Here is a 26,625-nt window from a genome sequence, read left to right as displayed (position 1 = left end):
GAGGACAGTGGGGTATCAAAGGCACCACTCAACAGCTTTAGGCTATTCCTTTTACCCACAAACCCCTTCACCGCCACCACCCACCTACAGTGCCTTGCGAAAGTATTCGGCCCCCTTGAACTTTGCGACCTTTTGCCACATTTCAGGCTTCAAGCATAAAGATATAAAACTGTATTTTTTTGTGAAGAATCAACAACAAGTGGGACACAATCATGAAGTGGAACGACATTTATTGTATATTTCAAACTTTTTTAACAAATCAAAAACTGAAAAATTGGGCGTGCAAAATTATTCAGCCCCCTTAAGTGAATACTTTGTAGCGCCACCTTTTGCTGCGATTACAGCTGTAAGTCACTTGGGGTATGTCTCTATCAGTTTTGCACATTGAGAGACTGAATTTTTTTCCCATTCCTCCTTGCAAAACAGCTCGAGCTCAGTGAGGTTGGATGGAGAGCATTTGTGAACAGCAGTTTTCAGTTCTTTCCACAGATTCTCGATTGGATTCAGGTCTGGACTTTGACTTGGCCATTCTAACACCTGGATATGTTTATTTTTGAACCATTCCATTGTAGATTTTGCTTTATGTTTTGGATCATTGTCTTGTTGGAAGACAAATCTCCGTCCCAGTCTCAGGTCTTTTGCAGACTCCATCAGGTTTTCTTCCAGAATGGTCCTGTATTTGGCTCCATCCATCTTCCCATCAATTTTAACCATCTTCCCTGTCCCTGCTGAAGAAAAGCAGGCCCAAACCATGATGCTGCCACCACCATGTTTGACAGTGGGGATGGTGTGTTCAGGGTGATGAGCTGTGTTGCTTTTACGCCAAACATAACGTTTTGCATTGTTGCCAAAAAGTTCAATTTTGGTTTCATCTGACCAGAGCACCTTCTTCCACATGTTTGGTGTGTCTCCCAGGTGGCTTGTGGCAAACTTTAAACAACACTTTTTATGGATATCTTTAAGAAATGGCTTTCTTCTTGCCACTCTTCCATAAAGGCCAGATTTGTGCAATATACGACTGATTGTTGTCCTATGGACAGAGTCTCCCACCTCAGCTGTAGATCTCTGCAGTTCATCCAGAGTGATCATGGGCCTCTTGGCTGCATCTCTGATCAGTCTTCTTCTTGTATGAGCTGAAAGTTTAGAGGGACGGCCAGGTCTTGGTAGATTTGCAGTGGTCTGATACTCCTTCCATTTCAATATTATCGCTTGCACAGTGCTCCTTGGGATGTTTAAAGCTTGGGAAATATTTTTGTATCCAAATCCGGCTTTAAACTTCTTCACAACAGTATCTCGGACCTGCCTGGTGTGTTCCTTGTTCTTCATGATGCTCTCTGCGCTTTTAACGGACCTCTGAGACTATCACAGTGCAGGTGCATTTATACGGAGACTTGATTACACACAGGTGGATTGTATTTATCATCATTAGTCATTTAGGTCAACATTGGATAATTCAGAGATCCTCACTGAACTTCTGGAGAGAGTTTGCTGCACTGAAAGTAAAGGGGCTGAATAATTTTGCACGCCCAATTTTTCAGTTTTTGATTTGTTAAAAAAGTTTGAAATATCCAATAAATGTCGTTCCACTTCATGATTGTGTCCCACTTGTTGTTGATTCTTCACAAAAAATACAGTTTTATATCTTTATGTTTGAAGCCTGAAATGTGGCAAAAGGTCGCAAAGTTCAAGGGGGCCGAATACTTTCGCAAGGCACTGTAATATCCCAGTCATTGCCATTAGAACACATTTGAATACTGTACAACACAGGAGGTTGGTGGTACCTTAATTGGGGAGGACGGGCTCCTGGTAATGGCTGGAGTGGAGTAGGTGGAATGGTAACAGATACATCAGACACATGGTTTCTATGTGTTTGATGCCATTCCATGAGCTCTGTTCCAGCCATTATTATGAGCCGTCCTCCCCTCAGCAGCCTCCATTGCTGTACCCAACCAGAAGGGAGAAGTGTGTGTGTGTGTGTGTGTGAGCTGTGTGTTCAGCCGTGATGTGGAACAATGCAGAGGGTGTGGTGGTTAATATTTTGGGTTTCTGGTTGCTTTGTGAGCCCCCCCGGCGGCCAGAGGCCCTGAAGTAGGGAAATGCACTCCATCTCACCTATGTGCAGATGAAGCAGGACAGGGTAATATATTCATTAATCCTCCCCCCAAACTGAGCTTCTACAGGTAGCCTGAAGGGCCCAGCCATGCTAGTGGAAGACTGTCTCTCTCAGATAGGATGTGGAATTACTTGAACCAGGGAAGCATTATGCCAGGGCAAGGACACTAACTAAACATGCCTGTGGTGCTGTCGTACTTTGGGAGAAACAGTTTAGACAACGACGTACGAAGCTGGGGTAAGTCTTGGTGTAAGTCTTGGGGTAAGTCTTGGTGTAAGTCTTGGGGTAAGTCTTGGTGTAAGTCTTGGGGTAAGTCTTGGGGTAAGTCTTGGTGTAAGTCTTGGTGTAAGTATTGGGGTAAGTCTTGGGGTAAGTCTTGGGGTAAGTCTTGGGGTAAGTCTTGGTGTAAGTCTTGGGGTAAGTCTTGGTGTAAGTCTTGGTAAGTCTTGGTGTAAGTCTTGGGGTAAGTCTTGGGGTAAGTCTTGGTGTAAGGCTTCATTACTTGTCAGACTACGGGAGTCCGTGAGGTAAACGATCAAATCAAAATTTGACTAAGATCTCTTGACTATCAGGGGGGCTTGTTTTGGACTAATATTCTAAAGTCCTTGTGTAGCCACGATCGCGGCTACGTAAAATCTTGAGCCAAAGCTACCGGTGAACATTGAGGATGGTGCCTGGATTTGAGGGAGAGAATCAATCAATCAGTGTTCTTATTGAGATATGTAGTAATGCATTGTCTCTCTGCCATCTGAATGTGACAGTGGGAAAAAATGCTGATGTGTGCTTATTGGGTGCAGGATGAGTAAGTGTCTGTCCTCAGTGCTGGAGGCCTCTCTGCGTTCTGAATGGCACTCTATTCCATTTATAGTGCCTTACTTTTGACCAAGCCAAGGGCCAGGCTACTACTATTATTTATCAGCACCATGTACTTCATGTATGAGGCATGTTGATTAGTTTCAGGTTTTTCCCCTGTGCAATGTTGCCCACTGTTCACTCATTCTGTGTCCCTACAGAACCTCAAGGTGAGGAGTACGAAGGACTTGAAGGACCAGTCAGCCAAGAACTCTCTGGAGAGTAAGTAGCCCACAGCATTACTGAACCTGGAACGTACAGTAAGAAAATAGGCCGAAACGAGGAAGGACCTACCTGTTGCAAAGCGTTTTGGTACGGTGCAGAACGTTTTGATACGGTGTGCACTAATGAAGACAACCCGTGAAATCACTGCCACAGGCTAGTGCACATTTTCTTGGCCTATCTAGTGGAAACAGCACGGGCAGTATTTGACTGGGGTCATGTCATATTGCTCTGACTTAGGTTGTAATGTAATTCATGCTGCTGTCTCTCCTTTCTCTCTTAAAGCTCTCCTGTACAAGCCAGTGGACAGAGTGACCCGAAGCACCCTAGTTCTGCACGTGAGTACAGGGCAGGCAGCCTTTTTGTTTTTTCCTGCTCATTTGTATGTACCGGTAACTCTCTGAACCTCACACCACGTGATTTTTAAATACTGTCTTGGTTTTAACTGCCGATCCCAATACTGTAACACAGGCTCTGCTTGTAAGGCACTGTAACTCTGTGTCTCTGACGTTCCACTCTGCAGGACTTGCTCAAGCACACGCCCTGCAGCCACCCGGACCACCCCCTGCTCCAGGACGCGCTCCGCATCTCCCAGAACTTTTTGTCCAGCATCAACGAAGAGACCACGCCCAGACGCCAGTCCATGACCGTCAAGAAGGGAGAGGTGAGGAGCAGCACTGATCTAGGAGCAGTTTTTCCTGTTAGGTCATAATGAATAAGATTACATGGACAGGTGGGGACCTGACCCTAGATCAGCACTCCTCCTCTGAGATGCTTTATGAATAGAGGCTCGGCTGTATCTCTGTGTTGTTGAATGTTCTTAAGCAATTAGACCAAAGCAGAGCTTTATCTTTTTTGGCTCTGGGCCATTGTGACTGTTATGTTATTCTAGGTTTATGGTGATGGTATGATATGGTATTACATCATTGACCAGTAACCCAACACTGGTAGATTGAACCTTGCCCTGCCCTCATAACGACCTGTAGTGATTCCACTGAAGGGGGGGGGGGTGGGATGACCTAATATGGTGTCAAACGCAATATATACCCAAATATGGCAATAATAGAAAGTCCCCTGCACGTGCCTGTTAGGAACCCCAGTGTTTGCTCTCTGTGCTGGATCTCTGTCCCTCCAACCCCGACATCTTCCCCCCTAGAGACCACCTGAGTTGGAGTTGCACATGAATGGATGTCATTTGATTGACAGCTGGCGTGACACCGGCGTTCATAATGCCCCATATCGAGCCTCTTATCGCTGACTGGGGAGTACAGATTCATTATTCATGTTGAGGCACCTCCCTATGCACATGGGATGTCATTACTGCATCCCAACGTTAGCCCCCCTGTTATATTGTGCTTTAGAAGCTAGTGTGTGTGTGTGTGTGTGTGTGTGTGTGTGTGTGTGTGTGTGTGTGTGTGTGTGTGTGTGTGTGTTTTAACCCCACTAAGTTAAGATATACACAAATACAGCATGTGTCCCAAATGGCACCGTGTTCCCTATCTAGTGCACTACTTTTGGCCAGGGCCCATGAGGTTGTGCACTATGTAAGGAATTAGGGTGCCATTGAGGACTCGTACACAGTCGCCTTGGGATATCTCCAGCCTGACAAGAATGTTCAGTCACTACAGTTCATTGAGGCTTCAAGGACCTAATTACATGGTGCTATTTCAGCTTTTTGTTGTTGCTATTTGAGCCTCTTATACACAATGAATTACTATCATTGGCTACTCGGTAGAACGCTATATCGATAACGCTCTCTGAAAGCTGTTGAGGACTGAATAGCGGTGGTCCTGTGGTTAGCTCGGCTTCTGGACCGGCTCTTAGGTGGTCCTGACGTGAGTGTCAGCATGTAACCGTGGTTAAGGAACTGTGTCGACTAATAACCAGACATAGTAGAGAGGTTGTGGTCTGAGAGAAGAGGTTGTGATGACAGTCATCTGGAGCAGGGCTAGAGAACCTCCAGTGTGCTGTTGGGCTAGGGTAGAACCATAGGTTTAAATGGGTTGCTGTCCGGATCTGAGCCACTGAGCCATTGTGTGACATTCCCTTTAAGAGGGTCCAAAGTGACATGTAAATGTACATTTTTTGGACAGGTTCAAATAAAAATGAAATGAAAGTATTTCTGTTGTAAGTCTGATAAGGAAATGTAGTTGTACTGACTCAACTAACTGATGGTGAGGATGACTGTTGTCTGATACTGTCCCGGTGGAGAGGTGTACTGTACCTACAGGGTTGGTGTTGGAGAGAGAGAGGGGCCTTCCAGACGTTCTTATCCAGAGCGACTTATAGGAGCAGTTGGGGTTCAAGTGCCTTGCTCAAGGGCTCATAAGGCAGATTTTTCACCTAGTCCGCTCTGGGATCAAACCAGCGACCTGACCTTTCGGTTACCGGCCCAACGCTCTTAACCGCTAGGCTCCCTGCCGCCTCTCCCCCATTACACAGTAGTGTCATGCAGTAGATTGTAACCTGTTGTGCTTTGTTCAGTGGAGGCGTGCAGGAGGAGAGCAGCACAAGTGTCACCCAGGGGCCCTGCCCAGCCAGATGGGGGGTGTAGAGGGGTGGGGGCCATAAAGAAGATGCTTAATTAAAATGCAAATGAGCCTGGTGGCCTCTGAAGCCTGACTCTCCCTCTCCCTCTCCAACCTCACCCTCTCTCTCTCTCTCCCTCTCCCTCTCCCTCTCCCTCTCCAACCTCACCCTCTCTCTCTCCCTCTTCCTATCCCTCTCCAACCTCACCCTCTCTCTCTCCCTCTCCCTCTCCAACCTCACCCTCTCCCTCTCCCTCTCCAACCTCACCCTCTCTCTCTCTCTCTCTCTCTCCCTATCCCTCTCCAACCTCACCCTCTCTCTCCCTCTCCCTCTCCGACCTCACCCTCTCTCTCTCTCTCCTCTCTTTCTTTCTCTCTCTCTCTCTCGCTCTCCCTCTCCAACCTCACCCCCTCTCTCTCTCAGCCAGTGAGGAAGTTATTTATCACAGACCATCATGGCTGCCTTCATTATCTATCTAATGAATAATTAGAGCTGCCATTGGGAATTAGTAAATTAGCAGCGTCTCATCTCCTTGGCAGGGATATCACACTGAATGTCAATCAGGCTGAAGGCTGCACAGAGCAGGTGTCCTGCCGTGCCTCTGTGGTGCCTGTGTGATGTGTGGCTTCCTGGATCTGAGCCATTGTGTGACATACATTTTAAGAGGGTTCCACATCATAGAATTCGGAGTACTAGAATGGACATGAACCTTCTTACAGGGGGATGAAGGTCAGCCATGTTGGTCAGGGAGCCCGTGCTGTCATCAGATATTGTGTCAAATAATGAATTTGAAGAATTTATCTGCACTGCATATTTGTTAGCTAGCTAGCCCAGACAGTTTTAGAGGAATGATTCCACACATTTTTCAAATGAACTGCCAATATGCCAACATTCCAGTCAAACGCAGTCAATCCACAGCCAAACTGTACGTAGGCTGAAATCACTTGATGATAGATAGGACTTAGACAAGTTGTAAATGCAACAAGTACCTATATATATATATATATCATGTAATAATAATTTAATAGGATCTCTATGGTCTACACATACTGAATGGTACAGTAACACCCCTGCATTTTGCCGGGGGAGACCCTGTTAGCTGTGTGTGAGCATGGATGACTCACACACACACAGAAGCATATTCTCCTCCTCACCGTTGTTATGTCAGTGGTAATGACTGAGCGTTCAGGAGAGGCACCCGGGGGGGGGGGGTTAACATTTATTGTAATGACTCATGTACTGGAGGCAGCTCTGCAGAGTGGTCACTAGCTGACACACCCACAAAGTCATCAAATCTGAGTTTAAACCTCACCCTAATGCCTAACCCTAAATTAAAAGAAAAAAATATGTTTTTGTTTTCATGAATTTTTAAGATATAACCAGTGTTGTAGCTGGCCTATCTAGTGGAAACCGCACAGTTCTGCATCCTGGGCAAGGCCCATAACAATACATGTCAGAGGGGGAGGGCTACGATTGGCTGGGACTGGCTGTGACATCATGCTTCGCTTGAGGGGGAGACGAAGGGGGGGGGGCGCTTGTGTACCTCTACCCTTCCGGTCTCGCACTATAAGACCATTCATTGTAGGGAGTGCAGTAAATCTGTAAAATAGTGTTTTACTTCTTCAGAAATGCAATCTATATGTCCTCACACGGTCTATAGTATGTGCTTTGATCAAATTTGTCCTTCTTATATTATGTTTGAACACAGTATGCTTTACTTAGAACACCCACCTCACGTGCTGTAGACTTTTTGATCCTGTTCTCAAATGTACCCCCTATAGTCCTTCATGAGGTTAGACAAGGGCGTCATATAGAAGAACACTGTTCTGACGTTGGCCCTCTCCTGATGCTGTTTTATTTTATACCCAGAGCTGTCACTATACAGCTGTGTGAAAAAACAACATCACTGCCCCCTTCTGGTTCATGGTGGCACAACAGGCCACACAGTATCTCAACCAGTGCAGATGAGGACGTTGAGGATATTGATTGATTAGCTGATGTATAGATTTGTTCTGCTGACTGTTGATGGCTGGTTGTGTGATTCTGTAGAACCGCCAGCTGCTGAAGGACAGCTTCATGGTGGAGCTGGTGGAGGGAGCCAGGAAGCTCCGTCATGTTTTCCTCTTCACCGACCTGCTGCTCTGCGCCAAGCTCAAGAAACAGATCGGAGGGTAAAATAGACATCTTTCTGTCTATATTTCACTCTTTTTTCCTCTGTTCTTCTAACAAATTCCAGGACATCTATCACAGGACACCTAGTTATATAAAGGTTAAATACAAAATAAATAAAAATTAAATGCTAGGATTTCATATCTCCATTTCTCCCTCTCTTTCTCTGTCTCTCTCTACCCCCCTCTCTCACTCCTCTCTTTTTCTCTCTCTCTTTCTCTACCTTCTTTGTCCCTTCCTCTCGGCAGGAAGAGTCAGCAGTATGATTCCAAGTGGTACATCCCTCTGTCAGACCTGACCTTCCAGAACGCAGATGAGTCAGAGCCTCTGCACATCCCCCAGGTGCCTGACGAGGAGCTGGACGCCATGAAGGTCAAGATCTCTCACATCAAGAGTGAGATCCAGAGAGAGAAGGTATTTCACATACAGTGTTAATGCACACACACGCGCACACACACACAGACACACACTAATCAGTAAAAATGTAGTTGACAGGCCTTTTGCAAATGTGTTGTCTTTGTCTGTGACCTCCAGAGAGCCAACAAAGGGTCAAAGGTGATTGAACGGTTGAGGAAGAAGCTGTCCGAGCAGGAGTCTCTTCTGCTGCTCACCTCCCCCGGTATGGCCCTCCGAGTACACAACAGGAACGGCAAGGTGAGCCCCCTGTCTTCCTCGTTATCATCGTCAACACCAAAGGAGCATCACCATCAGCCCTCTTCAGCGTTACAACCATCATCGTCAACCACACCATCATCTTTGATAGGCTGTATGTAAGTGCATCGTATCTAAGTGTGTGCTGTGTTTCAGGGTTACACGTTCCTGATGTCATCCGACTACGAGCGGGCCGAGTGGAAGGAGATGATCCGGGAACAGCAGAAGAAATGTAGGTGTCCCTCAGCATTCGACTGTTACTGAACTACTTCACTATCACTCTGTAAGCAATAGGTGTTTTGAGTAAGATTAGATGAAGAAGATCGACAACAATGTGACCTGTATTCCATGGTGTGTCGACTTTCTTGATGCATTGAAACCACTCATATTTGCTCACATGCAGCGTTACCTCCCATACTGTACTGTGTGGGTGACTGACCCCTGACCCTTGAGCCTGTGGTTGTATGGCCTCTCTCCCAGGCTTCAAGAGCTTCTCCCTGACCTCCATGGAGCTACAGATGTTGACCAACTCCTGTGTGAAGCTGCAGACTGTCCACCACATCCCGCTCACCATCAACAAAGAAGGTCAAGGTACCAGATGTTCCTCAATGTTCTGCTCTGAGGTTTTCTGTCAGATGCATCAACTGAAACATTCTCCACATAGGAACAAAACAGACGTTATAACAGTTTGGTTGGTCTGTTTTTAGTTTAGTTTTCTAGAGTAAAGAGAATAGAGTTATATGGCGTTCTTTATGGTTTCATTCCCCATTCCAATGTGAACCTTCATCTCTCTTCCTTGTGTTTTTCCAGAAGATGAATCGCCTGGCCTCCATGGATTCCTGAATGTAATCGTCCACTCTGCCTCGGGCCTCAAACAGAGCCTGAGTGAGTGTCCCTCCTCCTCGGAAGGGCCTTCATACCGGACATAGTGTACAGGAGTAATAACAAAGGCCTTAGCCTGCGTTCCAAATGGCACCCTATTCCCTTCATAGGGCACTATTTTTGACCAGGGCTCTATAGGGAATAGGGTGCCATTTGGGACGACACCCCTTACTCTAAGCTTACTGGAGCTACCGCTGTTCTGTAGCACAGGCATAAACATTAAACACACCGGTTCTGGTAAACGTCATAGAATTTGATCGAGGTTACTGATAGCACAGAAGTTTAAACATATGTTCAACATATATTTAATGTGTTAGTACGTTGTTCACAGCGACATCAGCAGGCGTAACTATGATGACTGTTCATTTACAGAGCTCACATTGAGAAAAGTCCCTGACCAAAATGGCAGATTTTGCTAGGATGCTAATGTGTTCTATTTAATTCTGTGGGGTATCGTCATAGAGACCACTCCTAGTGCTAGTCTTTTTGGGCGAATCTAACTGTGACTGTGTCTCCTCTTCTCCTCTCAGATCTGTACTGCACGTTAGAGGTGGACTCCTTTGGCTACTTTGCGAACAAAGCCAAGACGCGGGTGTATCGGTACACCACAGAGCCCAAATGGAACGAGGTAGGAACTTCTAGTGTTATTACCCGACATATGCAGAGTACAGCATCGGCATTTGTTTTTTACTACCAAGGCCGTGACATCTGGTGTTGTGGCGTAAGTGTCTTAATGAGAGAAAGCCTGTATGGCCTCTTCAGTAAGGAGAAGGAGGTAACAGCAGAGAGCCCAACTGGAGCAGATGTTTCACATCCAGGCACACACACACACACACACACACACAGTCAGATCTGAACACCGCGAACACAAAGTGCTGGTGCGTCATGAGCTATGTGAACGCGCACGACAGCTTTGAGACACAATCAGCGACTGTGTTCATCTGCAGCAGGAATGTTCCGCCAGGCTCCAGGAACTGCTGCTGCCTCTGCTGCTTAATTCATTTGCTCAGTAAAGTGGAAATAGGGTTAGCTAATGAGGATGACTCGTGTCTGTGGAAATAGTGTTAGCTAATGAGGAGCTTCTGATGATGACTCGTGTCTGTGGAAATGTTCACGGAATGCGCTGCGACCTGAACCATGTGGAAACCATATGTGTTCTTTCACGTAATTAACGGGAATCTCCATCAGCGGTCCATTCTGCTGTTCACAATGCGTTTACATCTACAGCACTTAACTGCTAACATATACAGACCAACACTATAGAGTATCTCTTGGAAGAGACTTTGGAAGAGACTTTCATGCCAAATACTTAACTACCAATGTAAAGAAAAACTGCATCTCTGCTTCTGCCTGCCCCTTATCAGAGTCCCACATTAGGTGGGCCTCATCTTCACCTGTTCTGAAACCCCTAATTCTTTACATTGGTCCTTTGAGAAATGACCGTAAAGCCTCTTCAGACTATGTGGTTTTGGTGTGCAGATAGGTCCCATAAATCTATGTGATTTCTGTGGCGTTTTCTCTCGCTCTCTTTCTCTCTCGCTCGCTCGTTTTTCTCCCTCTCTCTCGATCTCTTGCGACTCTTTCTTTTTCTCTCTCTCGCTACTCTTTATCACGTTTCAGGTAAGACCCAAAATGCAGACTGTATCAAAGTTACAATGTTTTTTACAGCAACAGGGGCAGGCAAACGGCAGGTCAAGGCAGGCAGAGGTCGATAATCCAGAGTAGTGGGGCAAAGGTACAGGACGGCAGGCAGACTCAGGGTCAGGGCGGGCAGAAAAGGTCAAAACCGGGAAAAGCAGGAACAATCAAGAGACAGGAACAGAGGGAAAAATGCTGGTAGGTTGTGACGAAACAAAACAAATTGGCAACAGACAAACAGAGGACACAGGTATAAATACACAGGGGATAATGGGGAAGATGGGTGACACCTGGAGGGGGTGGAGACAATCACAAAGACAGGTGAAACAGATCAGGGCGTGACACATTCTCTCTCTCCCCTCTCTTTCTCTCTCTCTCTCTCCCCTCTCTCTCTCTCTGTACTCCAGGAGTTTGAGATAGACCTGGAGGGCTCTCAGACCCTGAGGCTGTTGTGTTATGAAAAGAGCTACAACAAGACCAAGCAGATCAAAGAGGACGGAGACAGCACCGACCGCATCATCGGCAAAGGACAGATCCCGGTACGTCTCTGAGTCAACGTACCGCTGTAACGTCACCATGGCGACATAGCCAGATAACGTTATGGTTGTGCCAGTGTGGTGTGATTGCTGTCTGAATGTCCTAGATGCGGACTGGACACTGCTGAGTGCTGTGCTGATTCACTTAATGAATTAGCTTATTATGTGAGTAGTAGGATAGACTGTCTACAGTGACTAGATGTGTTTTTAGAATAATTTAAAATAGACTTATCTTAGAGGGTAAAATGTCAGTAACCCATGCGGTTGCTGACATACTGAGTTTGAATCAGGGTCCATAATTCATGTGTTCAACCTGACCTGGAAACCCTGTCACTCCCGCTGAGGCTCTCTCACTTTCAATTGTAAATGTATGTGTACACACAGGTTTTTTTTGCTTGTGGGTTTTGAGGGATGGAGTACTGTATAGGGGGCCCACTGGTATGGGCTTTGTGTACATAGCCTGTTTTGTTTCAAGAAAAGGCAGGTAGCCTTGGTTAGTGTTTCAGAGCCATGGGGCCTCTGCTTTGATCTGGTCTACTCCTGGGGGGATTTACTGTTCCCTGTTCCCCTCCCCCACTTGGCCAGCTGTGTGTGTGTGTGTGTGTGTGTGTGTGTGTGTGTGTGTGTGTGTGTGTGTGTGTGTGTGTGTGTGTGTGTGTGTGTGTGTGTGTGTGTGTGTGTGTGTGTGTGTGTGTGTGTGTGTGTGTGTGTGTGTGTGAGAAAACCTTTCAGTATTCAGTGGTGTCCTATAACAAACATACGTTTACTGGACCTGGGGCAGTCTTGTAGGGGGAAGTTGACACTAAACACTGATCTTGGGTCAGTTTAGCATTTGCCCCACTAATGGTTAAAATGATGAATGGGGGAGGTAGCTGAGCCTAGATCTGTACCTATGGGGAATCCATACCCCAGAGCAGAGGGAGTTATGATGCCTGAACCCAGGTAGTTCCTCTCTGGTTTGTCGCTTGCTCGTTAAACAAACAAAGCAAAAAATGTGGGAATACGGCTCCCTCTAGTGGTTGCCGTGGTAACTCGGATGAGTATCGCCATGCCGACTACGATGGTGGTTCAACACAGAATCGTCCCATAACCCAGTCTGTACTTGCTGTACCACCCACACCACACGTGTTTGCTTGTGTAGCGCCGGGCTCTCTCCTCCTCGGATCTATGTGCTGTGTTCCTCAGTAGTCTTACATCTGGTTCACACGGAAACACACACAGCGGGACGCCGTGTTGCCCAAGCTGAGCGGCTTAGTATGAAAGTCCCAACAGATGATTTATTTATTCATTCATTTAACCTTTATTTTGACACGGAGCCCTGGATGCACATCAATACACACTATTCAGATCAACACGCGAGGTGGGCATGTTGGTGCACTGGGCTCGGCCAATAGAGGATGGGGGGGGGGGGGGGGTCAAGGTGGAGTCAATGGAGAACAGAGGGGAGGAGACAGAGAGGCGCAGAGGGAGGGGCTTGTCATCCTGAAATGCAAATCCACACCTGTGTGTATGAGAACGTACTTTAGCTGGCGATCCTGACACACACACACACACACATTCCTCAGAGCAAGCGATTCAGGTGTGTGTTGGGCGAAACAGAGCTTTCCCTGGACCACTGGAGATCATTGTGGACGGGGCTGAGTTAGGCTACACACTGGGACTGGACGCAGAGAGACTGGGACACACACCATGCTGAGGCTACAGCTCTACTGGCGGAGGAGCAGCAGAGGAAACAAGGAGAAGAGGAGGAGGGAAGAAGAAGAAGAAGGGCAGTATGGGCCTGACAGGAGCGTCTACCACCAACTCCCTGAATCTACAGACCTTGCACACTAGACTTTCTCAGTCTTTGTCAGTCTCTCGACACAGAAAGCCATGACAGGTGAAGTAGCTGAGGACAGAGGAGATGGGATGTAAGGCCTGCACTCTGTTGGCCAGACACTGCAGCAGGGTCAGTGTGTAGGGCAGTAGGGAGAGGGGAAAGGAGGTCCCCGGCCTGGGGCGAGGGGAGAAGTATACGCAGTGCACTGCTGAGAGGCACAGTAACCCCCCCCTCACTGTACGATGACTAATGTCCAATGGTTTGACAGAAACAAACCATGTACGGGGAGGGGAACGGGCAACTGTGTGTGTGTTTTGTTGTCCACATTCCAGCGACAAACAGCCCATGTTAGCCGTACTCTAAGTTTGTGCAGTGACATGCTGATGGCCTCTGGCTCGACCCCGTACAGGCAAGGATTCCTTGTCCTTTGACTTTTTGGATGTGATCGTGCGTGTTTTCCTCTGTTGAACTGATACGGACAGAAAGAGGGACCTTCTCTGTACCCTACCGGTGTGCTGTTACTGTACTGGCCCAGGAGATTGAAATGATTCAATTAAGTGCTGGGAACATGATCCAGCGCTGCATGTGATCAGATGGAGCTTAGCCAAGATGGGGTTGAGGGAAAAAGGTACACGATGAACTGTGGGTGGGTGTGGTGTGGTACGGTGTGCCCGGCTGAACTCAGTCCAGATGGCAGGATCTGTTTCTCTGTTTGTCCAGAGTGGACAGGAGGACAGTTAGCTGACTAATGCAGGAGATGCTAGGGGCCAGATTTGCTGACCAACTGAAACCTGAGGTTGCACTTGATAACACGTTATAACGCCACTGTGTGAAGAAAATGATAAACAATTGGTGTATTCAGTCCTAGGGAAGACGTCAGCCGAAAGGTCTTGTTTATGAGTCTTGGTGTATGTGTGTAGTGGTGTTTATGAGTCTTGGTGTCTGTGTGTATTGGTGTCTGTGTGTATTGGTGTTTATGAGTCTTGGTGTATGTGTGTAGTGGTGTTTATGAGTCTTGGTGTCTGTGTGTAGTGGTGTTTATGAGTCTTGGTGTATGTGTGTATTGGTGTTTATGAGTCTTGGTGTATGTGTGTATTGGTGTCTGTGTGTATTGGTGTCTGTGTGTATTGGTGTTTATGAGTCTTGGTGTCTGTAGGTATTGGTGTATGTGTGTAGTGGTGTCTGTGTGTAGTGGTGTTTATGAGTATTGGTGTCTGTGTGTATTGGTGTCTGTGTGTATTGGTGTTTATGAGTCTTGGTGTCTGTGTGTATTGGTGTCTGTGTGTATTGGTGTTTATGAGTCTTGGTGTCTGTGTGTATTGGTGTTTATGAGTCTTGGTGTCTGTGTGTATTGGTGTTTATGAGTCTTGGTGTCTGTGTGTAGTGGTGATTATGAGTGTTGGTGTCTGTGTGTATTGGTGTTTATGAGTCTTGGTGTCTGTGTGTATTGGTGTCTGTGTGTATTGGTGTTTATGAGTCTTGGTGTCTGTGTGTATTGGTGTCTGTGTGTATTGGTGTTTATGAGTCTTGGTGTCTGTGTGTATTGGTGTTTATGAGTCTTGGTGTCTGTGTGTATTGGTGTTTATGAGTCTTGGTGTCTGTGTGTATTGGTGTTTATGAGTCTTGGTGTCTGTGTGTAGTGGTGTTTATGAGTCTTGGTGTCTGTGTGTATTGGTGTCTGTGTGTATTGGTGTTTATGAGTCTTGGTGTCTGTGTGTATTGGTGTTTATGAGTCTTGGTGTCTGTGTGTATTGGTGTTTATGAGTATTGGTGTCTGTGTGTATTGGTGTTTATGAGTCTTGGTGTCTGTGTGTATTGGTGTTTATGAGTCTTGGTGCATGTGTGTAGTGGTGTTTATGAGTCTTAGTGTCTGTGTGCAGTGGTGTTTATGAGTCATGGTGTCTGTGTATAGTGGTGTCTGTGTGTATTGGTGTTTATGGGTCTTGGTGTCTGTGTGTATTGGTGTCTGTGTGTAGTGGTGTTTATGAGTCTTGGTGTCTGTGTGTAGTGGTGTCTGTGTGTATTGTTGTCTGTGTGTATTGGTGTTTATGAGTCTTGGTGTCTGTGTGTATTGGTGTCTGTGTGTATTGGTGTTTATGAGTCTTGGTGTCTGTGTGTAGTGGTGGACTAACCAAGGATCTTCTTCTGGCTTTGCTCCATCCAGCTGGATCCGCAGACGCTCCAAGGCAAAGACTGGCAGAGGACGCTTATCCCCATGAACGGGGTGAGTGTGTCAGCCCCGTTAAACGGATGAGTCTGTGTTTGTGCCATGTGATCCTTTAAATGTGTGCTTCTTGTCATACTTAGCCATCTCTTGTCAGTGTAAACGGGTTTAGACTGTCATTTAATCTCTCTCGGCTCCAGATCGAGGTGAAGCTCTCTATGAAGTTCACCAGCCGGGAGTTCAGTCTGAAGAGGATGCCGTCACGGAAACCCATGGGCGTGTTCGGAATCAAGATCTCCACTGTGACCAAGTGAGTTCAATAGTACCCTCATATAAATATACCCCGGGAACACACTCCCTGGCCATCTATACAGTAACCATGGAGAAAGCCTGCTGTAAGACAGCTGGTGAACGCAAGTGACCCAAGTGAATGTCACAGCCTAATCTAAGAGAACCAGAGAATCTCTCTGAAAGGAGGAGGGAGAATATAGGATGGGGGGGACAGATGGACAGGACTCCATGTTGAGATTGTAAACCTCTCATCCCAGATAATCCAAACTACATTTCCGTGTCACTATTCACTCCCCCAGGTACAAGCCCTGGGCTACAAGACCCGTTCCCCTTCTCCTTTAGTCTACTAAGAGAACACAAACATTGTTTCTGGTGTACAGCTGGCAAAGCTTCTGTCAAGCCACTGATTAGAGTGGTCTCTGTCTGCGTCCCAAATGGCACCTCCTCCTTACAGTGTACTACTGTTGACCTGGTCAAAGGAGAGAGACTGTGATTTTAGGGAAGGTAAATGTTATTGACAAGATGTCAACTCACACAGTCTCCCATAGATGAAAAAAAAATATTTTCCTACTTGCATTTCTCCTTGTGGACACTGCTCTGAGGTTGTCAACAGAGAATAAAGAGAGGGAGAGGGGGAGGGGTAAATAGGGACCATGAAAGAAGGGGTGAAGGGACGTTCAGATAGAGTGCAATATGTAGTTAAACAGTAAAGGGCAGTTGAGAGAAAGATAGTTCACTCACGCTGTTTACCTTTGAAAAAAATGGCCAGTTCCTGTCTAGTTAAGGGAGTGGCTCTCCCATAGACACCAATGCCATAGCGGCTGGGTCTGGTCTACTTAGTTCATTGACTTCCATTGAAACAGAAACAATTAGGGAGTGGGATATCTCGCTTCCTCTTCCGTCTCTGGTTGAGGCCAGGCTTGTGGCCAATGTTGGTGAGTGACGCTAATTGGATTGCTGGTAACGAGCGGACTAATAAGGTTTAACAGCAGAACCAATTAAGGCTGTAGAGACAACAGGCCCCCAATAACACCAACAGAGAACCACCACCATCACTACTGGACCTAAGAACAACTACATAGTCACACAAGGCTGCCTGCCAGCTCAACCTGCTCATTTGTAGTACATGAAGCCACAACAAAACACACAGTGGTAATTGTGCATTTTGTATCCATAATAATTAATGAACATGATAAAGTACACAGCCGATATGTTTATATTTTGGGTTCACAGCCTACAACAATGCAGCGAGAGCCAGCAGTACAGTACAGTACACACGTTATTGTCAGTGGGAATATACAGTACCAGTCAAAAGTTTGGACACACCTACTCATTCAAGAGTTTTTCTTTATTTGTACTATTTTCTACATTGTAGAATAATAGTGAAGACATCACAACTATGAAATAACACATGGAATCATGTAGTAACCAAAAAAGTGTTAAACAAATAAAATATAGTTTCGATTTTAGATTCTTCAGAGTAGCCACCCTTTCTTTGCCTTGATGACAGCTTTGCACACTCTTGGCATTCTCTCAACCAGCTTCACCTGGATTGCTTTTCCAACAGTCTTGAAGGAGTTCCCACATATGCTGAGCACTTGTTGGCTGCTCTTCCTTCACTTTGCGGTACAACTCATCCTGAACCCTCTCAATTTGGTTGAGGTCAGGTGATTGTGGAGGCCAGGTCATCTGATTCAGCACTCCATCACTCTCCTTCTTGATAGCCCTTACACAGCCTGGAGGTATGTTGGGTCATTGTCCTGTTGAAAGACAAACCAGATGGGATGGCGTATCGCTGCAGAATGCTGTGGTAGCCATGCTGGTTAAGTGTGCCTTGAATTCTAAATAAATCACAGACAGTGTCACTGGCAAAGCACCCCCACACCATCACATCTCCTCCTCCATGCTTCACAGTGGGAACCACACATGCAGAGAGCATCCGTTCACCTACTCAACGTCTCACAAAGACACAGTGGTTGGAACCAAAAATCTCTCATTTGGACTCATCAGATCAAAGGACAGATTTCCACCGGTGTAATGTCCATTGCTCATGTTTCTTGGCCCAAACAAGTCTCTTCTTATTATTGGTGTCCTTTAGTAGTGGTTTCTTTGCAGCAAATCGACCATGAAGGCCTGATTCACACAGTCTCCTCTGAACAGTTGATGTTCAGATGTGTCTGTTACTTGAACTCTGTGAAACATTTATTTGGGCTGCAATCTGAGGTGCAGTTAACTCTAATGAACGTATCCTCTCCAGCAGAGGTAACTCTGGGTCTTCATTTCCTGTGGTGGTCCTGATGAGAGCCAGTTTCATCATAGCGCTTGATGGTTTTTGCGACTGCACTTGAAGAAACTTTCAAAGTTCTTGAAATGTTCCGTATTAACTGACCTTCATGCCTTAAAGTAATGATGAACTCTATTTTCTCTTTGCTTATTTGAGCTGTTTTTGCCATAATATGGACTTGGTCTTTTACCAAATAGGGCTATATTCTGTATACCACCCCTACCTTGTCACAACACAACTGATTGGCTCAAATGCATTAACTTTTAACAAGGCACACCTATTCATTGAAATGTATTCCAGGTGACTACCTCATGAAGCTGGTTGAGAGAATGCCAAGAGTGTGCAAAGCTGTCATCAAGGCAAACGTGGCTACTTTGAAGAATCTCAATTGTTTAACACTTTTTTTGGTTACTACGTTTCCATATGTGTTATTTCATTGTTTTGATTATTATTCTACAATGTAGAAAATAGTCTAATTACATAAAAAACAAGAATGAGTAGATGTCAACTTTTTACTGGTACTGTATGTTGTTATTGTTTTAATAATTGCACACACATTTTTGGATACTAATACAGTTAAAGATGCAATTTGTGTGCAACCTATGCATCCAACAGGAAAACTCTTCGGTGTGTGTGTGTGTCATTGTGTATGTATCCCCATGCCCTCTGGTATGCCATTCCTTAATTGTGTGTTTCCCCATGCCAGACGGGAGCACTCCAAGGTGCCCTACATCGTCAGACAGTGTCTGGAGGAGATTGAGCGGAGGGGGATGGAGGAAGTGGGCATCTACCGGGTCTCAGGGGTGGCTACAGACATCCAGGCCCTGAAGGCTGCCTTCGACACCAGTGAGTACCAACACCTTACTTTCCCCTGACACTCCCTCTCAGTGGAGCCCTGGATGTGAGAATAGGCTACAGTATAGCATTCTCTGTGGACGTTCTGTAGCTTGGTGGAACCAACCTTGATATGTGAAGCGAGATAGAACAATGAATGCAGTCTGGTTCCATCAGACTAGCCTCTCTGTGCACTCCCATGTAAATTCAAGTCTGTTGGACTGACTACTATAAAATCCATGTGTCCTACCCTGCTGTCTCCCCTCAGGTGAACTTCTGATTATGCCGCTCCGTTTTTGGGAATCATGGGTACATTTTCTGGTTTTGCAACAAAAAAAAAGACTAAAAGAGTTTGTGCTTAACCCAGTTTTCTTTCTTCATTTAGACTTACTAATTCCTATGTGTGGGTGAGCTTGTGCACCTGTGCATTTGTGTGAGTACGTGTGTGTGTGGTGATTTCTCTGATTACGACATATACAGCTTGCTTTGGGGAGCATGTTGTGTCCTCGGACTATCTGCCAACGAACTGAGGCGCAGTGTGATTTTAGTGAATGGCAGAAATGACCGCGGCTATCCGTCTCCCTGCTCCGCTGTTGCCATGGCTACACTTTCTGCCTGTCTTTCTGAGCTCTGCCCGTCTTCCCCACAGACAACAAAGACGTGTCTGTGATGATGAGTGAGATGGATGTGAACGCCATCGCCGGGACTCTGAAGCTGTACTTCAGAGAGCTGCCAGAACCCCTCTTCACCGATGACCTGTACCCCAACTTCGCAGGAGGCATTGGTTAGTCACATGGCTTTGACCGGGCCAACAGCCACATCTACCATTATCATATTATCGTGGTATAACTCAGCACTCAGGTTAATGTGTGAATGTCGGTCTCTCTTTCTGCAGCCCTGTCTGACAGCGTTGCCAAAGAGAGCTGCATGCTGAATCTACTGTTGTCGCTGCCAGAACCCAACCTGGTCACGTTCCTTTTCCTGCTGGATCACTTGAAGAGGTACACACAGACATCGAGCTACACTTAGACAAACGCAGGAATTTAGAGACAAGCCGATCCCAAGCAAGCAAGCAAGCAGATGCTCAACTCCTTATGTGTTTGAGTAACAGAGGGATTGTTATGTCCTTTCACGTGGTGTGTTACCACGAGCCACCATTCACCCTCGGTCTCTGCCCGCTCCCCAGGGTGGCTGACAAGGAGAGCATCAACAAGATGTCCCTCCACAACCTGGCCACGGTGTTTGGCCCCACCCTGCTGCGCCCTGCAGAGAAGGACAGCATGATCCCCATCAACCCCACGCAGCCTATCAGCATGGGAGACAGCTGGTCCCTGGAGGTCATGTCACAGGTAGTCTGTCTCTCTCTCTCTCCCCCTCCCTCTTCTTTGGTATTATCGTCCCTCTCACTGTCCGTCTGTCCCCCCAGGTCCAGGTGTTGCTGTACTTCCTCCAGCTGGAGACCATCCCCACGCCGGACAGTAAGCGTCAGAGCATCCTCTTCTCCACCGAAGTGTAGAGGGTTCCACAGGGAGATAGAGACTCAAACCCGAGTCTACAGTACAGTATGTCCATTTAGGAATGCCACTGAGAGTGAGAATGGCCCTAGCTGGACTGGACTGCAGCAGGAGATTTCTTCGCGTTGATTCTGGACGTATCCTGGAGAGGGCGCCACCACCCCCTCCGAGAACAAGAGGTTGACACCAGTACCACACATCTGATGATGATAATGCATTATTACATCACACCCAATAGCCAGTGTGACTCTCTGTGCCTCTCTGACGCAACATATTCTCCTCTCCTCCTCGCTCTGTCTTTTCGCTCTCATGTCAAAGCTCCACAGCTTGTGTACGGTGTCTGGAATGAATGCCACTACTGGACATGCCCGCTGTAACCACAAATTAAACACTTCAATTTGATACTGATATGCATGTAGGGGAAAAGAGTGTCCCAGGTTAGATTTGATTTTTTTTGGTATCGGCTCCTGCTTGGTAAGCAGAGAAACAGCTATTGTGAATCTTATGACAGATTCTGTGATTTCTCATCACACCTTTGGGCTTCTCCACTTTAAGTTATTGTTGTGGAAGGTCATTCTCAATTCTTCTCGATTTAGTTTGAAGACTTATACAGGCAGAGCAGAAATGCAATGCTTTTATTGTTTTCGTTTTGTACTGTATGCCTCTTCAGAAATAGCCAGATTGTGATGGACATCACATACACAGTATATTTGTTTTTTGGACAATTATGAAGGCAAGAGCCTGCGCTGCGTTTTGTTTAGCCATCTCAAATGTTTGAGTTATTTCTTAATCCACCGCTGGAGAGATTCAATCCGTATGTTTTACACGTGATACACTGGGACCACAATGCTAAGGTTACGTTGAAAAGGAACCATCTGGCTCCTCTGAAGAGGTTCTGATAGGAACATCCAGAGCAGCCAGGATCACCACACAGTTGTCCCAGGAATCCAAAACTCACACACACACACAAAAAAAAGTGTATACAGTGGGGCAAAAAAGTATTTAGTCAGCCACCAATTGTGCAAGTTCTCCCACTTAAAAAGATGAGAGGCCTGTAATTTTCACCATAGCTACACTTCAACTATGACAGACAAAATGAGAAGAAAAAAACCCAGAAAATCACATTGTATGATTTTAATGAATTTATTTGCAAATGATGGTGGAAAATAAGTATTTGGTCAATAACAAAAGTTTATCTCAATACTTTGTTATATACCCTTTGTTGGCAATGACAGAGGTCAAATGTTTTCTGTAAGTCTTCACAAGGTTTTCACACACTGTTGCTGGTATTTTGGCCTATTCTTCCATGCAGATCTCCTCTAGAGCAGTGATGTTTTGAGGCTGCTGCTGGGCAACATGGACTTTCAACTCCCTCCAAAGATTTTCTATGGGGTTGAGATCTGAAGACTGGCAAGGCCACTCCAGGACCTTGAAATGCTTCTTAAGAAGCCACTCCTTCGTTGCCCGGGCGGTGTGTTTGGGATCATTGTCATGCTGAATGACCCAGCCACTTTTCATCTTCAATGCCCTTGCTGATGGAAGGAGGTTTTCACTCAAAATCTCACAATACATGGCCCCATTCATTCTTTCCTTTACACGGATCAGTCGTCCTGGTCCCTTTGCAGAAAAACAGCCCCAAAGCATGATGTTTCCACCCCCATGCTTCACAGTAGGTATGGTGTTCTTTGGATGCAACTCAGCATTCTTTGTCCTCCAAACACGACGAGTTGAGTTTTTACCAAAAAGTTATATTTTGGTTTCATTTGACCATATGACATTCTCCCAATCTTCTTCTGGATCATCCAAATGCTCTCTAGCAAACTTCAGATGGGCCTGGAAATGTACTGGCTTAAGCAGGGGGACACGTCTGGCACTGCAGGATTTAAGTCCCTGGCGGCGTAGTGTGTTACTGTTGGTAGGCTTTGTTACTTTGGTCCCAGCTCTCTGCAGGTCATTCACTATGTCCCCCTGTGTGGTTCTGGGATTTTTGCTCACCGTTCTTGTGATCATTTTAACCGCACGAGGTGAGATCTTGCGTGGAGCCCCAGATCGAGGGAGATTATCAGTGGTCTTGTATGTCTTCCATTTCCTAATAATTGCTCCCACAGTTGATTTCTTCAAACCAAGCTGCTTATTGCAGATTCAGTCTTTCCAGCCTGGTGCAGGTCTACAATTTTGTTTCTGGTGTCCTTTGACAGCTCTTTGGTCTTGGCCATAGTGGAGTTTGGAGTGTGACTGTTTGAGGTTGTGGACAGTTGTCTTTTATACTGATAACAAGTTCAAACAGGTGCCATTAATACAGGTAACGAGTGGAGGACAGAGGAGCCTCTTAAAGAAGAAGTTACAGGTCTGTGAGAGCCATAAATCTTGCTTGTTTGTAGGTGACCAAATACTTATTTTCCACCATAATTTGCAAATAAATTCATAAAAAATCATACAATGTGATTTTCTGGATTTTTTTTCTCATTTTGTCTGTCATAGTTGAAGTGTACCGATGATGAAAATTACAGGCCTCTCATCTTTTTAAGTGGGAGAACTTGCACAATTGGTGGCTGACTAAATACTTTTTTGCCCCACTGTACAAGGTAAACAAGCCTTGGACAAACACAGAGAGACTGCAAGAAAATAAACAGTTGACAGAAACGGGTGATCTTTATATAGATTATAAAAGGACTGCCAACAGTTTGGACCATAAAGCAATTCTATCTAGTTGTGTTGTTTGTTTCTCAAGTAGTCCTTATTTTAAATATCCGGGAAGCAATATATTTTCTAACATAGGATTTTGTCTGCGTTCATATCTTTGGTCCGGAGATGTCATAGGAGATCTAGCAAAAATAATCTGTTGTTTGGCTTTCTTTCTTTTTTTAACACAATTGTATTTACAGATAAATTATTTACATAATCGTAAAGCTGTAATTTTTGTATGTTACTTATTTTAACAGTTTAATAATCATTGATATGAGCATAATTTATTTTGGGGGTGGGGGCCAGATACAACATCTCTTTGTTCCGATTTGATGAAGAAAGTGGTATAGGTTTCAGCCTTGAGTCCTGGGGTGATGGCAGATCATATCATGCCTACGTAACCAGGATGTAGCCTTGTTGTGGGAATAACTGCAGTTTTGTCCAGCCTTTTGTTAGCCATTTATCCATCATGAAGGCAACACTCCCTCTATGATTTTGAATGCTGCTGTGGAAATGTCACAACCTCTCTTCATCTGTTGGGTAACCTTCCCGGTGATTGTCCTAGTCCACCACCACCGGCCCTGAAATCTTGCTGTGTTACTGAAGTAGTAAACAAAACGATACATTTAGTAGTATACAGTACATACAATAACGTGTTTCCTCTTGTCAACTGTCTCTGTGGTCTTGTAAAAGTAATTATCATGTAAATGAAGGTAATTTGCCTATTTCAAATTGGTTGTTTTGATTTGCAGGCGCTCTACATTTTTGTCTAAAGTGAACCATTCTGTTGCTTTTATGAAAGAATACTTGTTTATCCTATTTTCACCAATATTTTGGTGGGTGTTTGGACAGCTGTCTTAAACCGTCCCCTACACCCCTCCCCCATTGTCTGCCTGATAGTAACCCACAAAAGGGACCTGGAAAAGAAAATGCTCTTAGAATATTTTGTTCAGAAAAAAAAAGAGAAGATTATATTAGTAGGGTTTTTAATTTCAGTACCTTGATTTAACATGCAGGCATGTTTGATTACATTTATTTTCTTCACTGTGTTGTCATCTATAGTGAGTTCCGAAAGTATTGGGACAGCGACACATTTGTTGTTGTTATGGCTCTGTACTCCAGTACTTTAGATTTGAAATGATACAATGACCATGAGGTTAAAGTGCAGACTGTCAGCATTGATTTGAGGGTATGTTTATCCATATCAGGTGAACCGTATAGAAATGGCTGCACTCTTTGTATATAGTCCACCCATTTTAGGGGACAAAAATATTGGGACAAATTCACTTATGTGTATTCAAGTAGTCAAAAGTTAAGTATATATTTAGTCCCATATTCATTGGATTACATCAAGCTTGTGACTCAAAACATGTGTTGGATGCATTTGCTGTTTGTTTTGGTTGTGTTTCAGATTATTTTGTGACCAATAGAAATGAATGGTAAATAATGTATTGTGTCATTTTGGAGTCACTTTTATTGTAAATAAGAATAGAATGTTTCTAAACACTTCTACATTAATGTGGATGCTACCATGATTACAGATCATCCTGAATTAACGGCATCCACATGAATGTAGAAGTGTTTAGAAACATATTCTATTCTTATTTACAATAAAAGTGACTCCAAAATGATACAATACATTATTTACCATTCATTTCTATCGGGCACAAAATGTCCTGTAATTACTAAACGGTTCAGCCGATAGGGATGAAAATACCCTCAAATTAAAGCTGACAGCCTGCACTTTAACTTCATAGTCATTGTATCATTTCATATCCAAAGTGCTGGAGTACAGAGCCACAACAACAACAAAAAGCTCACTGTACTTGTTGTTGTCATGTTGGGCCACAGGATGTGCTTTGGTTCTGATAAAGAAGCTTAAAATAGGTTATAATGTTTCATGCTGGCTGACAAATTGTTAACAAGAAACGTGTTTAGTTTACTAACTCGGAGACTGTACTACTCTCTACGCTACTGAGATTTCATCAAGGACTCCGGCATTTTGAAGTTAGCCGGAGACATTTCTGGCAGTTTTGACTGTAGTCAGTACAGTAGGTAGTGTAAAATCTGGCATTTGTGAGTGTGTGGGTGTGTATGCAAGCATTCATGCCCACAAATGTGTGAGTGAGTGAGTGAATGAATTAATGGGACAATTATTTACTGTATAAAAAAGGAAATTAAGACATGTTTCAAATCCTGACTTAACCATATATCAACTAACTCAGTTCCGGTTAATAGCCATAGTCATCATTTTTAACAACACATTTTTGGCCTAATGTATCCTCACATATCCCACACACATGTAACTGTACATGAAGCAAGCCATTAGCTATGAGAGAGAAAGGCAGTGCATTGACCAGTCATTTGGATCCCTTTCATCTCCATAATTAGTGCTTAATGTGCACTGTTCTGCTCCATTGTGCCTCCACGCTATAGCTTTTATTCAGGATGTATGCCGTGGGTTTCAATATGTCATTGGAATTGCTGTTAGGAGACTTACTGGGTGCTTTAGTCTCCCTTGCCTTTTGAGAAAACCGATATGTCATTCTGACACATATTTTGAGACCAATACATGACCGTAGAGTTTGGTATCTCCATTCATGGTACTAGCCTGTGTTGGAGATCTCGTCTGAATATTATGATACCAAACTGAGTCCAATTCATTTTTGGAATAAATACGATGCTGACAATGGACAAATGCTTAGTCAATAACCCTCACTCTGCCTTAGCTCTGTCTACAATAACAAAATATCTCATTTTCAGCTTTTCTGTTCCAGTTCTGTGTAAAATGAAGTCTACTGTATTTACAGAGTTGAATACCCTCATCTGAAGGAAATGATATTAGTAGTAACTAAGTGCTATCTATACTTGTAGGAGGACACTTTCAAAAATCACTGTCAGTTATATGACTCATATCTAGATCATATCGCTCAAGGCTCTATGCTATGCTGTGTATCGTTCATTTGTAATATGTCCTTTGTTTGTTTTCCAATAACAGCCAAACAGTCTGTAACCACCTGTTTTGTTGCTACTGTATGTATGTATGTATGTGTGTATCAACATGTCACTAATCCAGAACATAACCTACTTTGGATGGGCTTGCACTTTCAGTTACTTTTGTTTTTACTCCAGACTGCCCACTGTGATGCATTAGGACATTTTCTGTGTGTAGAAAACCTTTGCATGGAAAGATAAAGGTTCTTTGAGTTTATATGGGTTAGTTATCGCTCTAACCTCGTCTTATGGTTGTACAATACGTACTGCGTCATGCAAGAGACAGTGCTTACATTGGGTTCTTAGGTTTATTTATTGTGGTGTTCATCAAAGTGTGGCCAATAACATTTAGGATGAAACAGTTGAACAATTGGGCTTCAACTGAAAGAGAACTTGGTTATTGATTGTCAGTGTGATACATATAATTTCCTTTATAGGGCTAGTCGCT

General features: G+C 44.8%; 1 protein-coding gene across 1 annotated transcript in view; it reads left to right on the top strand.

Annotated features, from left to right (window-relative positions):
- Nucleotides 1-21,523, top strand: part of LOC139388779 (breakpoint cluster region protein-like) — a 116,851-nt gene extending 95,328 nt beyond the window's left edge. The window contains exons 6-23 of the mRNA XM_071135693.1: nt 3,127-3,187; nt 3,473-3,525; nt 3,711-3,851; nt 7,766-7,887; nt 8,134-8,299; nt 8,420-8,539; nt 8,693-8,768; nt 9,017-9,127; nt 9,347-9,421; nt 9,949-10,046; nt 11,464-11,595; nt 15,576-15,635; nt 15,776-15,885; nt 18,857-18,996; nt 19,634-19,768; nt 19,880-19,985; nt 20,171-20,333; nt 20,411-21,523. Coding sequence (XP_070991794.1) covers nt 3,127-3,187; nt 3,473-3,525; nt 3,711-3,851; nt 7,766-7,887; nt 8,134-8,299; nt 8,420-8,539; nt 8,693-8,768; nt 9,017-9,127; nt 9,347-9,421; nt 9,949-10,046; nt 11,464-11,595; nt 15,576-15,635; nt 15,776-15,885; nt 18,857-18,996; nt 19,634-19,768; nt 19,880-19,985; nt 20,171-20,333; nt 20,411-20,500 — 1,959 coding nt within the window. The 3' untranslated portion in view covers nt 20,501-21,523. The remainder of the gene's footprint in view (nt 1-3,126; nt 3,188-3,472; nt 3,526-3,710; nt 3,852-7,765; nt 7,888-8,133; nt 8,300-8,419; nt 8,540-8,692; nt 8,769-9,016; nt 9,128-9,346; nt 9,422-9,948; nt 10,047-11,463; nt 11,596-15,575; nt 15,636-15,775; nt 15,886-18,856; nt 18,997-19,633; nt 19,769-19,879; nt 19,986-20,170; nt 20,334-20,410) is intronic.
- Nucleotides 21,524-26,625: the final 5,102 nt, after the last annotated feature.

Source organism: Oncorhynchus clarkii, chromosome 29 (genome assembly GCF_045791955.1).
Source record: "Oncorhynchus clarkii lewisi isolate Uvic-CL-2024 chromosome 29, UVic_Ocla_1.0, whole genome shotgun sequence".
Lineage (NCBI taxonomy): Eukaryota > Metazoa > Chordata > Actinopteri > Salmoniformes > Salmonidae > Oncorhynchus > Oncorhynchus clarkii.
This window is presented reverse-complemented; position numbering and strand designations above follow the sequence as displayed.